Raw genomic sequence first — 14,685 nt, 5'->3', positions numbered from 1 at the left:
AGCGCCAGTAGGCAGCGGCACTGGGGCTGGAGGCCGAACTGGGGCGGGAGAGTAGCACAGGCTCCCGCGCAAGCGCATGCGCACAAGCAGCAAAAAGCGGCAGGAGGCGGGGAAGCGCGCACAGCACACTGGGAGTTGTAGTCTTCTGCCCCGGTAGAACTGCGGGCCCTAGTGGAGGTTTGCGCAGGAGCAGTGAGCCGCCCAAGGTGACTTGACTGACGTCTGATTGGCCGTAGTGAAAAATGGAAAGTCTTTGTGATACTAGACTGATCCACGAGGGGACGGGGCGGGACTTCGGGGGGAGGAGGCGGAGCATTTGGGCTTTGGGCGCGAGCGATTGAAATACTGTTGGTGTCGGTTCTGCTGCTTAGGTCCGGCTCTGCGGTCCCAGCCCTTCCTCATGGCTGACCCTGAGGAGTTTCGAGTTTCTTCGCCTCCCCCACCGCCTCCCTCCTCTCCCTCTTCTTCAGATGTTTCATCGGCATCCTCCCCCAGTGTCCCAGTGAGTTTGGACTGGCCAGTTTCGAGCAGGAGCAGCGGCCGAACCGTGGACCCGCTGGAGGAAGTGGAGCTGCAGATCGGAGATGTGAGTGTCCTGTCGCGCTACAAGGCGATTCTCAGAAGATAGACCCTGCCAGCCAGGGCGCTGGGACCCCGACCCAGCCCTTCGCCAGCTCCGGTCCCCGAAGGGTGGGCGATGCCAGCGGCTAAAAGTACCAACCCATACCGAAATTCTGCCTTTAGATTTCGGTCGAGGAATTAAGAAACTATCCCTCCACCGCCCCACCCCTGTTGTCTTTTTGCTTCGCCTTCTGGTTTCAGTCATCTGTAACCCGAAACCATGCATCTCATCTGCGCCTGTTGGTGCCAGATCTCTCTGCCCCCTCTTCTCCCATCTTTAACTGCGCTATCCGGTAGCCTTGCTGCCTGTTGGTGATTTGGACCAGGCTGTGATTTCTTTCCGAGGGACTTAGAGCCCGCCGTTCTAGTTGGCCATCTGCCCAGAGCCAGCTGGTAACGCTATTGTCTCCTAGGATTGCTTTGCGCTGGACCCAACTTGGAGGTCTTAGTCACAGCCCCTGACGTCTCTGTTGGTTTCATTAACGGTTTAGGGCAGGACTCCTCCCTATGAATGCTAGAGTGCGTAGTCGGGAAGGTTCTATAAATTTCTCAAATTTTCAGAAATTAGCACCTAGCCTCCCAACCTTATCAACTTACCACACTTATCACCACTGGAGCTGAGTGGTGGCGATCGCAGATTCAGTATTAATGGACTCTAGAGTGGGGCAAGGGGAGTGAAGTTTGTAATGCATGTCCATCCTGGGGAGCCTTGTGGAATAGATCTTTTGTGCACATTAGAAATTGGGGACTGAACTTGATTATCTCATTGCTCCACAAGTATTTCTTTTTCTTTTTCTTTTTTTTTAAGATGACCAAAGTGATGATTCAGAATCTATTTTTACAGAACAAGACTGGTTACAAGTAAATACGTAAAATTAAGTCCTGCTGTATTAACCAGGAATGATGTTTGCTTAGGTTTCCTGAAAAAACTGGTGTTTTAATTTGAAAAATCTATTACTTTTAAAGAAAATAATGTGGGCATTGGATTCAAAGTACTGATCTAATTTAGACTGTGAATTGAGATGTGACTTTTAAAAATAAACTTTATTTATTTATTTTTTTTAAATTTCAGGCAGCATTTTCTCTAATCAAACTTCTTGAAGCCACATCTGCAGTATCAGCTCAAGTGGAAGAGCTAGCCCTCAAATGTACAGAAAATGCACGTTTCCTTAAAACCTGGAGGGATCTCTTGAAAGAAGGCTATAATTCTTTGAAACCTGACAACTGATTTGGCCTGATTTGGACAGTGTAACATCCTTCTTAACATACACTTTTTGCACATGTACTGCATACATAGGATGATCTCTTTCCAGCAGTTCTATATACTCAGAATGAATTTTTTTCTTGACTTTTATGAAAGTGGAATACTGATATTTTTGATGCAGACCAGTGTTTGTTTATTCCTAAGTACTTTCTGCCCTCTAAACTTTTGTAGAATCCTTTATGGAAGTTAATTTCATCTGTAGATAATTAATGTTAATAGTGCGACAGTGCTACCAGTAGCATACTACACAGATCGGGGTGCAAGAATGGTAGACTTTGAAGTTGAGCTTCATTTTATGGTCCAAGGAGGTAACTAAGGTTGCCTATGGTAGATCCAACTCCATTAGGGTAAATTCTCCAAAACCCATGATTGAGTCTTGCTTTTATATCCTTAGCACTTGAAACAGTATCACACAATACTTGCTAAATCCTTGTTGATTAAAAGACAAACATAATTAAAAGCTTTTTTCCCTCCTATTTTTAGCATGAAGACTAATTGTTTCTCTAAAAATGTATGAATCTGAACTTTATTGACTTGAAGGAAAACATTCTCTTTTTTAATGGGAATTTGAACTTTGTTGATAGTTTTTAAAAATATAATTTTTTTTTTTTTGCCCTTCGAAGATGCTTTTTTAAAAAGCATGTCAGAAAATGAAAGTGTGTCTAGAAAGAATGCATGTTTTTGCCCTATTTATTTTTATGGTTAATTGCTCTCATTAATATTTCTTGTATTTTACATTTTGTATGTTTGAGTTCTTGCTTTAAAATACCTTATCAAATTTGTGACTCAGTACTATTACTAAGTTGCAAGTTATTTACATAATAATTCTAAAGAAATTGCTTTGTTTCCAATGTATCAAATTTCAGTGACAGTTTTCAATTTTATGTGTCTTGTATCTTGTATTGTTTTTTGGTGGTTTGTGTAATGTGTCAACAATTAAGCCAACTCTAATGCTCTACTATATTATAATTTTTTAAACATATTTGATGTGGCATTTTAATTCTTTGTAGATATGGAGATGTGTACAGAATTGTATTCTTAAGCCCCACAATGGGGACAATGCAAGGGGACATGTGGATGGGCAAAGAATAGTTTTGTTCAGCATATTAGGTCATAGATCTTCATTAATTTTTTAGTTAAAGATCACACATATTGTGTGATTTTTATACCAAAGAGATGCTCATTTCAATATTATAAAAATATTTTTCTTACATATTTCTGAAAGTTGCATTTTTTAAAATGTATAAAAATAAACTTAAAAGCAAATTTTGTTTCTATTTCTTTGGGGTCATTATTTTGAAGCTTTTTGACATATTGCAAACAGGAAAAATGAATGATTTAAAGAATCCATTTAATCTTACAATAAAGATTTTATAAATAGCATTTGCCTATTCAGATTTATGTGTGTGTGTGTAAATGCTTACTTTGTTACCTTTTTGATCTCATTCCCTTATATCTTCCCTAAAAGTAACTACTGTTTTAGAGATGGTACATATTCTAGCTTGTGTGTGTATATTTTTAGTACATAGGTATTTTTAGAAGCACTACAAAGTATTGTTTTATGTATTTGGTTGCTGGCCTCCAGATGGCCCTAGTGGTCCCATGTCTGCTGGTATCCATGTCCCTGGGCACCCTCTTGCACTGAGTAGTGCTGATGTGTATAACCACCAGAATATTAGGAAAATGCAGTGGTTGATTTCTGAGACCCTATTTTTGTCCTTTTTCTGTTCTGTATGTTAGGCATATCTCAACCACCTTACTTAGCCTGATTTGTTTATTTTGATTATGGAGTCTCCTTAAATAATGTTTTTTTATTTTTAAAGTAAAATCTTTCATAATACTTTGTTCTTTCTGTTTTTTTTTAAAAATAGGAAATGTCATTAAGATTATCCTATTTGTCCTTCCAAAAATTAAAAAAAATAGGTGTTTGATCCAACTGAATTTTTTTTGCTTATTGTGTGATTATAGAATCTTTTTTTTTTTGCATGTTTATAGCTCTACCTCCAAGTACTCTTGTTTCAGTGCAACATGTTGTTCACTTATTATGTAAAAGTGCCAGTTCTGAGCTCTCTGTTCTTTTCTTTTGATGTATTTGTTTACCAGCAACTAAGACTACACAGATTTCCCTTGTTTTAGCTGTACATAACTGTGATCTGTGTGTGTCTCTCCCTTCTGTCCTCTACAGTTTATTTTTTTTTTAGGTTAAAAAAAATGTTACCGATTTCTAATTGTTTTGAGTTGCATTTTAGGTTAATTCCTTTGAATGGTTTTATATAGTGAGTGTTCTGTGGAAATTTTTTGTTTATTCCTTAGCTGTAAACTTAAAGCTGCTGGTGTTTGGAATCCAGTGGGCCCACAGTTCAGCTTTGCTTACATTTGTATTACCATGTGTGGTCTACAGAGACGTTTATTTTTGTTTGGTATAGGGTCTTCTACTTGGGATCAAGCAATCCTGGTTCAGCCTCCTAAGTGCTCAGACTGTAAGCATGCACATGTCTAGCCTGGGATGATGGTTAATTTTATAATGTAAACTTAGCTGGTTCACAGGTGCCCAGATACATGGACCAACACAATGTTCTGGGATTTTTAGTGAGGATTATTTTTTTTATAAGATTAACTTTTAAAATCATAGAATGAGCAAAGTAGACTATGTTCTGTAATGTAGGTGGCCTCAACCAATCTTTGAAGGTCTGACTAGAACAAAGGGTTTGACTGTCTTTCTAGCAAGAGAGAATTTTACCTGACACCCTTTGAACTGGGAATTGGGTCTTCCTGGTTCTACAACAATCTCTGCCATCCTTTAGACTTGAACTGAGACATCAGCTCTTTAGTCTCCCTAATCACACAGGCCAATTCCTTGTAATTCTTTAAAATACAATATATATGCATATACGTATATATTTTTTCCTACAGAGAACTCAGTAATGTACTGTTCAAAAATAGTTGTGTGTATCTGTATAACACTCAATATTTCCCTGAGATTACTTTTTGTTTTTGAGAATTCTAAAAACCTATAAAGATTGGGCTGGTGTTGTGAGTCAGTGGTAGAGTGCTTGCCCAGCATGTGAGAGGCTCAGGATTCGATCCTCAGCACCACATAAAAATAAATACCTAAAATAAAGGTGTTGTGTTCATCTATAGCTAAAAAAATTTTTTAAAAAACAACCTGTAAAGATGACCTGATCATGGGCTGGGTTGGTAGCTCAGTGGTAGAGCACTTGCCTAGCATGTGCGAGGCACTGGGTTCAATTCTCAGCACCACATATAAATAAATAAAATAATTGTCCATTGGCAAATTAGAGCTGAAGATACAAAGACTTGTTGGAAGATATTTGCAAATATCCCCATGAGACATGATGGTCCAAACTGGATATTAGAAAATGGGATAGTCAAAGTGTATACATTTAGATGTTTTGCAAAGTTGCCTAGGCAGGCCTCAAACCTGTGATCCTCCTTCCTCAGCCTCCTAAACCACTGGGATTATAGGCATGCACGACCATGCCTGGCCCCAAATTATCTTTTTAAGAGAGAAAACCTTGGCCTGACCCAAAATTATCTTTTTAAGAGAGAAAATCTTGTCCTGGATCTGAGTTAACTTGGTCCTCCTATTGTACTTCCTAAGGAAGCAAGTAAAAGCTAGGTGTGTGGTACGTTAGTAATTACTTATCAAGGTAAATTAAATGGAAGTTTACGCTGGGAGGAGGAAGGGTGAAAGATCGAGTGAACTGAGTAACAGAAAGCTTAATGACATCTAGAAAATCCTCTAAAATTTTTAAATATTAAAAGAAGTTTCAGATGAATATTTTTGTAAATTGTTTGCATTTCTAAGACATTTAAACAGGTTAGGATCATGATAGTTGTAGGATTAAATTTTTTGTACCCTGTTTTCATGATTATTGTGTGCATGCACATGCGTGCGCGATGGGAATTAAACCCAGGCTCTCAGTTTATAGAACTTCTAAACAATAAGAATAATCCTAAAATAATCTTATAAAAGAATTTAAATGTGTTCATTTGTGGAGACTTTATTTTTTGTAGGCTGTTTCAATATTTATTATAATTAAAATATGACTAGTAGCAGAACTATAGCTTTCTAATGTGTTCTGATTTTTGTTCAAAGTGTCCCACATTTTCATATAGAAAATTTATTGTGATCATTCCGAGATAGGAATTTGGGGATACAAAAAAGGGAGAGATACTGAATCTCAAAGGAAGAACCCACGAACCACCGAAATGCAGAAAACACCCTTGAACAGTTGCAATTCCTGAGTAACCTAGCCCTTGCCCTTGATCCAAGAAATAGCCTGCAAAAGCTTACGAGGGAAATGCCAAGTGCAGGGAAAATGGGTGAGATGTTGTGTGACTTTGCTGTGACTCCACCTCGAGTCCAGCTCCTGTAAATATTAACATGCTACTCTGACAGGTTGCTGTTTCTCCTTCTGGAGATGGCCCACCTTGTGCCTTGAATGTGTATTCCTTGCTTTACCCGCAAAGATTCTTACTCTCTAGAGAGCCCATATTCTGCCTTGAAAGTGCCTCTGCTTTCCTAAATAAACCTCTATGTCTCTGACTGGCACAAGCTGAAATTCTTGTTTTTTTTTGTGTATTCGTTATTGTTTTTTGGTACTAGGGATTGAACCCAGCGATACTTTACCAGTGAGCTACATCCCCATCCCTTTTTATTTTTTTAATTTGAGACAGGGTCTTGCTGAATTGCCTAGGGCCTCATTAAGTTGCCAAGGCTGTCCTCAAACTTGTCATTCTCCTGCCTCTGTCTCCGGAGTTGCTGGGATTATTGGTGTGTGCCACCATGCCTGGTTATGTGCTGAAATTCTTTCTAGAACGAATGCCAAGGACCCCACTGTCCTGAGTGGAGTTCCCTTCTCTCCAGGAATTCCTCAGAGTTTCTCTCAGAGACATCTCTTCTCCTGTGACAATTCCAAGTACAAACATAAGGAACCCAAAGTAATCCATATTTTTAATAGAATTAAATTTCAGGTAATTTATTTTTAAAATAAGTCTATACAATTATATATCCAATAAATGCAGATTTTTTTGATTCCGGTATTTTCATGTTTCAGACATTCTTGCTGTATTTAAAACTATTTGAACCCCCCTACCCCGTTTAAAGATTTCAAATTTTGAAAGCAAAAATTCTATTAGATCAGTTAGAGACCAGAGAAGAACAACTAACTAAAAAGTTATATCTTATGAACTGGTTGTGTGAATAGAAGGTAAAGCTATCTTTTGGTGACAATTATTTTCTTCCTTGGCATGAAATATCTACATGCAAACCTTCCCTTTCCTGAAATTAAGTTCCTGAATCAGTGCATTCTAGATTTTTTTCTTTTTTTCTTTTAAAAATGCTCTACTGAGACCTAATTCATATGGCCATAAAATTTACCCACCCAAAGTATACAATTCAATGGCTCTTAGTATAATTGTGAAGTCATTTATCCATCCTTGCTCTTAGGACATTTTTTTTAAAGCCCAGGAAGATATCCTGCAATTCTTAGCACAATCTTGACCCCTACCTGTCCCTTACCAATCTCTAATCTATATACTTTCTGTCTCTTATGAATTTTCTTATTCTAGATATTCCAAGTAAGTGAATCATACTGTATTTGTCCTTTTATATCCAACTTATATTATATTCTTCATGTTGTAGCATGTATCAGAACTTCATTTCTTTTAATGACTGAAGATATTCCATTGTACGTGTATATACGTATATACTATATTTTATTTATCCATTAATTGATTGATAGGCACTTGAGTTGTTTCTATCTTTTGACTAGTATGAATAATGCTGCAATTAATGTTTGCATAAAAGTATATATTTGAGTCCTCTTTTAATTATTTTTTGGGAGTCATATCTAAGAATGAAATTGCTGGGTTATGGTAATTTTATTTTTAAAAGTTTTTGAGGAGTTGCCAAACTTTTCCATAGTGACTGCACCATTTACATTTTCTACAAGTCTCTCCAATACTTACTTATTTTTTTATTGGTTGATAACTATCCCTCCTAGTAGGTGAGAAGTGTTGTGGTTTTAATTTGCATTTCCCGGATAATTAGTGATGTTGAACATCTTTTCATATGCTTATTGGCCAGTTGTATATTTCTCTGGAGAAGCGTTTATTCTAATCCTTTGCCCATTTAGAAATTTTCATTGTTGTTCTTAAGTTGTAAGAGTTCTTCATGTATTCTGGATATCAAGCTCATTTCAGATATGTAATTCTTAATATTTTCTTTTATCTTGGAAGGTTGTCTTTTCACTTTTGATAACTTTTGATACCTAGCAAATTTTAATGTAGATGAAATTCAGTTTATTTTCTTCTTTTGTTGTCATACCTAAGGATCCTTTGCTAAATCCAAAGCCTTGAAGATTTACTCCTATGTTTTTGAGTAAGAATTTTATAGTTTTAGGTCTTACATTTAGGTTGCTCATTCATTTTGGAATGCTTTACATATATTTTGTGAAGTTTGGGTTCAGCTTTATTCTTTGGCATGTGAATATTCAGTCAGTACATCATCTTTTGTTGAAAAGACTGTTCTGTCTTAATGTGATTGTCTTGGCATCCTTTTTGGAAAATTAATTGACTGAATAAACGAGGGTTTATTTGTCAACTCCCAATTCTGTTCCATTGATCTGCTTACCCTCAATCCTCTTTCGCTCCTTTACAATATTCTCATTCCTATTCCAATGCCACGTGATAACTCTCATTTAAAGCAAAACAAAAAGTGTGCAGGAAGTGACAGAGAAGTGCTGTTTTTGGATTTATAGCAAAGCATCTTTTGTTTGTAATAACATATATTTTATTGGAGTGTATGGAGACTTGAGAGATAACAAATATTCCTTTTTTTCCCCTAGTGCTGGTGATCAAACCCAAGACCTTGTGCATGCCCGGCAATTGCACTTACCACTAAGTTATACCCCCAATCAAGAAGGATCCTTAAAACAAAATACTAATATTTTGTAAAAAATTAGATATTTTCTTTGATGCTGTTACAGCAAGTTTTCCAAAACCTTAAACTTTACTTTAAAAAGTTTGCTTATGCATGACAGATGAAGTTCTACTTTAAACTAGAAACAGCTGATGGGCCTTGTGTGATCTTTTGTAGTTAAATCCAATTTATTGATTGAAAAGACTCTGCACTGTCTACTTCTGGCATTTTCTGCAATGCAATGTGCGCTGTGGGTACTGAATAAATGCATTTTAGAAGAATTAATCTCTCTGAGTATATATCTCTTAATTTTCTATGAAAAATGTATACTAATATATACACATTACCAACATAATTACGTCCTTTGTATGAGTACTAGCCTCTTTGTTTTCCTTGTGTCTTTATATGCTAATTTGCCTTAGCCATTATTATAAATTATTAACTTTGTGATATTTATTTCATACTAGGAAATCCCTCCTGGAGCATCCTACAGTATACTCTGTGAAGAAATGAGTTTCAGGGTTGGTTATGAAAAGGAATTGAGTCTAGTTGATTGAGAAATTAGTGACACTTCACAGGGGTCTGTGAAAACCGCTGGCTTCATTAACTCTGGTGGCATCTCCCGCAGGGGCCACATTTCCACCCAGAATGAGGAAGTGTATGTTTTCTGACTTCCTTTTCTGTTGAGAGACCTTCTTTGTCTGTAGTTATACCAAAACCGATGGATCATTTCTTTGAATGGTCGTGTGGTCAGAGTATAGAGAATTGGGTTCAAAGCACTGTTGATAGGCAGAATAAAAATCACGACCCAAGAGTTTATGGTATCTGGAAGAGAGAAGTTAAATAGACTGAGTGCATATAAATGTTCCAGTATCTTCCACCCACAACCCCTTTTGAGTCTTATGTTCTTCCTTTGATGATGCATAATTAAACATCGAGTGTACATTGTGTTTTGGGTGTTTTTCTGGAGTGCTTTGATGGGGGTGCTGATGATGCAAAGAAAGTGTTCCTTGCTAAGTTGCTTTTCTGGAGAAGATAAACAGAAGTATTCCAGTAGGTAGGAATATTTGCCACAAAGTCATGACATAGTAGTATGATTCCATTTTAGGAAACACCAGCGTTTGGTATTTAAATTATACCTTTTCAAAGATTTTAATTACTAGGTGGGACAGTATTTCTCAGAATATGTAGACTTCTCTTTAATAGATTTCTTTTCAGTTGTTTGATTTAAAAAATATGTATGAATGTTTAGGCTTTTGATCAAGTATTCATTCCAGTAAAGGCATCTCTGGATAAACTCATTATAAAAGTCACCTTAGTGACTAGGAATGTAACTCAGAGGTAGATTGCTTGCATGCATACATAAGGCTCTGGGTTTGATCTCCAGTGCTGGAAAAAAAAATCACCTTAGTATATATGCAACTACCAAATATTCATTTAAAAAAATTTCGTGATACTAGGGATCAAACCCAGGGCTTTGCATATACTAGGCAAGTGCTCTACTACTGAGTTACATCCCTAACCTTCAGCTTTTTATTATAATTAAAATTACTTTATCTTTTTTTGTTCATAAATACTATCACCATCATCCATAGGATAAACAAAATAAAAATTATATGTGCATATATATTTTATATATGCATGTATATTTTATATATGCATATATAAAATTTCAATTTTATAATTTAGTACATATACACACATTTTAAAAACATGAATATGTATGGCATATATTACAATTAACAAAGCATTTTTATTGTGGTTAAATATGCATAACAAAATTTACCATTTTAACCCTTTTAAATGTACAGTTCAGTAGCATGAAGGACGTTCACATTGTACACAATCACCACAGTCCATTCCCAGAACTTTTTCAACTTCCCATATGGAAACTATCCCTGTTCAGCAATGACTCTCCATTCCAACTCTCCCAATCCCTGGCAACTATCATTCTGTATTTTGAGTACTCCAGGAATTTCATGTAAGAGGGATGATAAGGTATTTGTCCCTTGGTGATTGACTTATTTCATTTGTTATAAGGTCTTCAAGGTTCATCTACATTGTAGCCTGTATCAGATGCCCTTCCTTTGTAAGGCTGCAGAATGATCCATTGTGTATATATGTTACATCTTGTTTATCCATTTATCCATCTATGGACACTGGTATTGCTTCCATCTTTTGGCTTTTGTCAATAGTGCTGCTATGAATGTGGATATACAAATATCTATTTGAATTACTGCTTTATATTATTTTGAGTATTTTTCTGGAATTGCAATCTCTGGACTATCATAATATATCTACATTTAAGTTTTGGTGGAATCACTACATATTGTTTTCCACCTCATTCGCACCATTTTACATTCCTGTCAGCAATGCACAAGGGTTCCAATTTCTCCACATCCTCGCTGACACTTGTAATTTTCTGTGTGTTTGAAAATAATAACTACTCTAATGGATGTGATAATAAATCGTTTAAAAATTGTGTTTTCTTCTATTATTTCTATACTCTAGGGTAATGTTCTCTAAATTACATATATTACAGGATGAGAAATTTCTTACATTCTGAAAAAAAATGAAGTAATTATTTGATAACTGTTTTGCTCTGTTTCTGTTATCTTAAGCATGTGACTGATGATTGCATGTCATGTATCTTGGTCCCTTTGTTGTTCCCATAGTAATTTTTTTCTTTTTTGTGGTACTGGGATTGAACTTCAGGGTTTAACCACTGAGCACACCCCCAGTCCATTTTTATTTTTTATTTTGAGACACAGTCTTACTAAATTGCTTAGGGCCTTGCTAAATTGCTGAGGCTGGCTTTGAACTTGTGATCCTCCTGCCTTAGCCTCCCCAGCTGCTGGGAATACGGGCAGGTGCCACTGTGCCAGGCTTTTTCCCAAAGTAATTGTGTCATTAGACTTTTGTGGAAAGAATGGAACAACTTCCTCTCAAGAAACATTTGAGTGATGATCAGAGTCTAAGGTACCTAAAACCCTCATTCATAATTCTTGAAACTAGTTAGTGTTAGGAATTATAATTGCCTTTCTCAGAAGAACACTGCACAGATTTACAATTTCTTTACAAAAAGAAAGAAAAAAAGCTTGTACCTGGTATTTCTACCTGAAGAAGTGAAAGAAACTTCAGTACAAAAATGGGTATCCAACATAAGGCATCAGTAAACACAATAAAGAAAAAACGCTTGGCAAGGATCATCTCTTTTTTAACTTGAGTCCGTATTTCAGTTGCTGTTACGGTGCTTTGATGGACACTGTAAAACATTCTTCCATAGGAAAAAACTATGATTATAAATGCCACCAAGTTAATACCTGTTTAGAACACAAAGAATAGTAATATATATATATGAACATTCTTTCAAAACAAGCAAACACCTAACATCCCTTAAGTGTTATTATTAAAGATACAAAGGTCATGCTTTTTTCCTCCATACAGAATTACTAAGGTGTGCAAAAATCTTGATCGTCCTTTCTCGCAGCTCTGGATATGAAACCCAGGGTCTCACAGGCTAGGAAAGCCCTCTGTTGATGAGCTACATCTCTAGTCCATCATGAATTTCTTTGACTTGAAATATTATTGAAGTAATGAAGAATTTTAAGATGTTTAATTTTTAAAAATGGCATAATAAAGTGAAATTCTAATTCAATAAATATCCTGGGCCTGGGCCTTTAAATTTCTATATTAGTCATTTTTTCATAGTTCAGTTACATTGTGCTGCACTCAAGAATATTTTTATATTGCTAGTTTAGAACAGTTGTATGTATAGTCTTAGGCCAAAGATTGTGTGACTACAATCATGAATTTGGAAAAGATAATAAATACCATTATGTTCATATTGTAAATATATTTTGTCATGGAGCTAAAATATATTTTGTTTAGTAATATTAGGGTGAATACATAAAACACCAGTGTTTAGTGAGTGTAATTTACTGAGTGTATCAGACTGACAGTTATATGATAAAGAAGTGATTTGGAGGAAAAAAGAATCCCTATTGGGGATTCTGGTAGAATTTAATCCCATTCTAACTAGGAAAAACTGATGATAGAGTATTTGAAATAAAAATTTGTAAACATTAGAAGGCATAATGAATTTCTTATTGTGAGTTATGTCAGCATTTTATAAAGGGACCTATAATATAAAGTTTCTTACCAAGAAAAATTGTCACTGAATAAATCTGGGCTCCAATATTTTCTGTGTCTTCTGAATGAAGAGGGAAACATACTCCATTGGTGCCATAGTAGTTTTTGAAAAAATCTTTATTGCTTAGTGGAACTAGAGCCACTATAAACCCTATAATCCAAATGAGAATCAGAACTGTAACTGTTCTGCATTTTCGAGGTCCTAAACATCTAAAAGGATACACAATGCAGATGTATTTTTCCAATGTCAGAAATGTTAAGAGTAAAACTGATACTTCAGTGGACAGAATGGCCAGAGATCCTGTAAGCTGACAGTGAATACTTTCTCTCCACAGCTGAGCATGCTTATTGTATTCTCCGCGAAACTTGAGATCAAATGCTCCAATCACAAATAAATAGATTCCCATTAGGCAGTCAGCACCTACAAGGGTCAGAAAGTTTCATAAATTTAGAGAAATCAGTAGGTGTAATAAAATTATCAACAAGCAAGAACTTTTTTGTAATGTTGGGAATGGAACCCAAGGCCTCAGGCATGCTAGGCGGGCCCTCTTCCACCAGGCCACAAACCCAACTCAGCAATAATATATATATATATATATATATATTTTTTTTTTTTTTTTTTTTTTTCAGTGCTGGGGATCAAACCCAGGGCCTTGTGCTTGCAAGGCAAGCACTCTACCGACTGAGCTATCTCCCCAGCCTAGCAATAATATTTTTAATATTGGAAAAAAATAAACCATTTTTTTCAATCTTAGGAGGAGGTAATTTCCTTCTCCTAATAATTCACCAGCTGCAACTGTAGCTCAGTGGCAGAGTGCATGCTTAGTATGACTGAGGCCCTGGGTTCATCTCCAGCCCCACCAAAACCAGAACTCATTTACAGATGAGGATGATTTATCAACGCTCTTTGGTAACTACTCTCAGAACCATCTACAGTTACCATGAAACCACTTCTCCATTTTCCTTTAAATCAATAACAGAGAGATCTTGTCTATTTTGTTGCACATTTTAGATCCATCACCTGAAAGTGTAGAATAAATGAATGAAGTCTAATTCTGTTGAATGTTCAGTCAGGGAATGAGGTGGGGATGACATTCTTTGGTTCAACTTCTTCATTGAAATTATCCCTGCTCATCAAGCTGAGGCTATCATTCAAAATCCCAGAGAAAGTAATTCAGAAGTTTCTGTGATGGAGTAATGACTATGAAGTTTGAAGTCTATCAATTTAGAAGATATAAATAATTATGAAGGTCTTCACAGTCCATTTCTGGGAGGCTTAAATTACTTGCCAGAGCTGGCCTAAGCAAAACTGTCTTCTCTTTCCATTTTTACATCTTTCTTTGTTTCCTTTTAGGTTCTCTCATCCCCCAAATTAGCTCTCAGTGTGTACATTTTTGCTTTTTAAGCAAATAGAAAGTGCTTGAAAATTTTTGACCATGCAAATGTTCTGCACTAAGTCCCTAGAATTACATCAGTGTATAAAATCACAGACTGGTCCTAATTCTTTAACACTAAAGTTAGACCCTAGCCTTCATTAAGGAAATTGAACTTAACTCAAAATTTATAAACAAGGTGGCAAACATTTTTTTACATAGTTTATAGGTTAAAAAAAATAATTAGCCATTAGACTTTGAATAAGCTTAGGGTAGTTTATGTGCTAGCACACATAAAACAATGAACATCGTGTAGATTGATGCTTTAC

General features: G+C 36.1%; 2 protein-coding genes across 4 annotated transcripts in view; one reads left to right on the top strand and one right to left on the bottom strand.

Annotated features, from left to right (window-relative positions):
- Positions 1–147: 147 nt before the first annotated feature.
- C10H4orf46 (chromosome 10 C4orf46 homolog) lies at positions 148–3,164 on the top strand. 2 transcript variants are annotated; one of them, XM_047566182.1, is made up of 3 exons: positions 148–206; positions 372–586; positions 1,694–3,164. In XM_047566182.1, the coding sequence occupies exons 2-3, from the start codon at positions 401–403 to the stop codon at positions 1,847–1,849; spliced, it is 342 nt and encodes a 113-aa protein (XP_047422138.1). In that variant the 5' UTR covers positions 148–206; positions 372–400; the 3' UTR covers positions 1,850–3,164. The 2 variants fall into 2 exon arrangements, with proteins under 2 accessions (XP_047422138.1, XP_047422137.1); XM_047566181.1 differs by lacking the exon at positions 148–206 and having other exon boundaries at positions 273–586.
- Positions 3,165–9,357: 6,193 nt separating this feature from the next.
- Positions 9,358–14,685, bottom strand: part of Rxfp1 (relaxin family peptide receptor 1) — a 49,194-nt gene continuing 43,866 nt past the window's right edge. For both annotated transcript variants that reach the window (XM_047566994.1, XM_047566995.1), the window contains 3 exons: positions 12,994–13,404; positions 11,936–12,154; positions 9,358–9,656 (listed from right to left, as the gene is read on the bottom strand). In XM_047566994.1, coding sequence (XP_047422950.1) covers positions 9,358–9,656; positions 11,936–12,154; positions 12,994–13,404 — 929 coding nt within the window. The remainder of the gene's footprint in view (positions 9,657–11,935; positions 12,155–12,993; positions 13,405–14,685) is intronic.

This window comes from Sciurus carolinensis, chromosome 10 (assembly GCF_902686445.1).
Source record: "Sciurus carolinensis chromosome 10, mSciCar1.2, whole genome shotgun sequence".
In the NCBI taxonomy this organism is placed as follows: Eukaryota; Metazoa; Chordata; class Mammalia; order Rodentia; family Sciuridae; genus Sciurus; species Sciurus carolinensis.
This window is presented reverse-complemented; position numbering and strand designations above follow the sequence as displayed.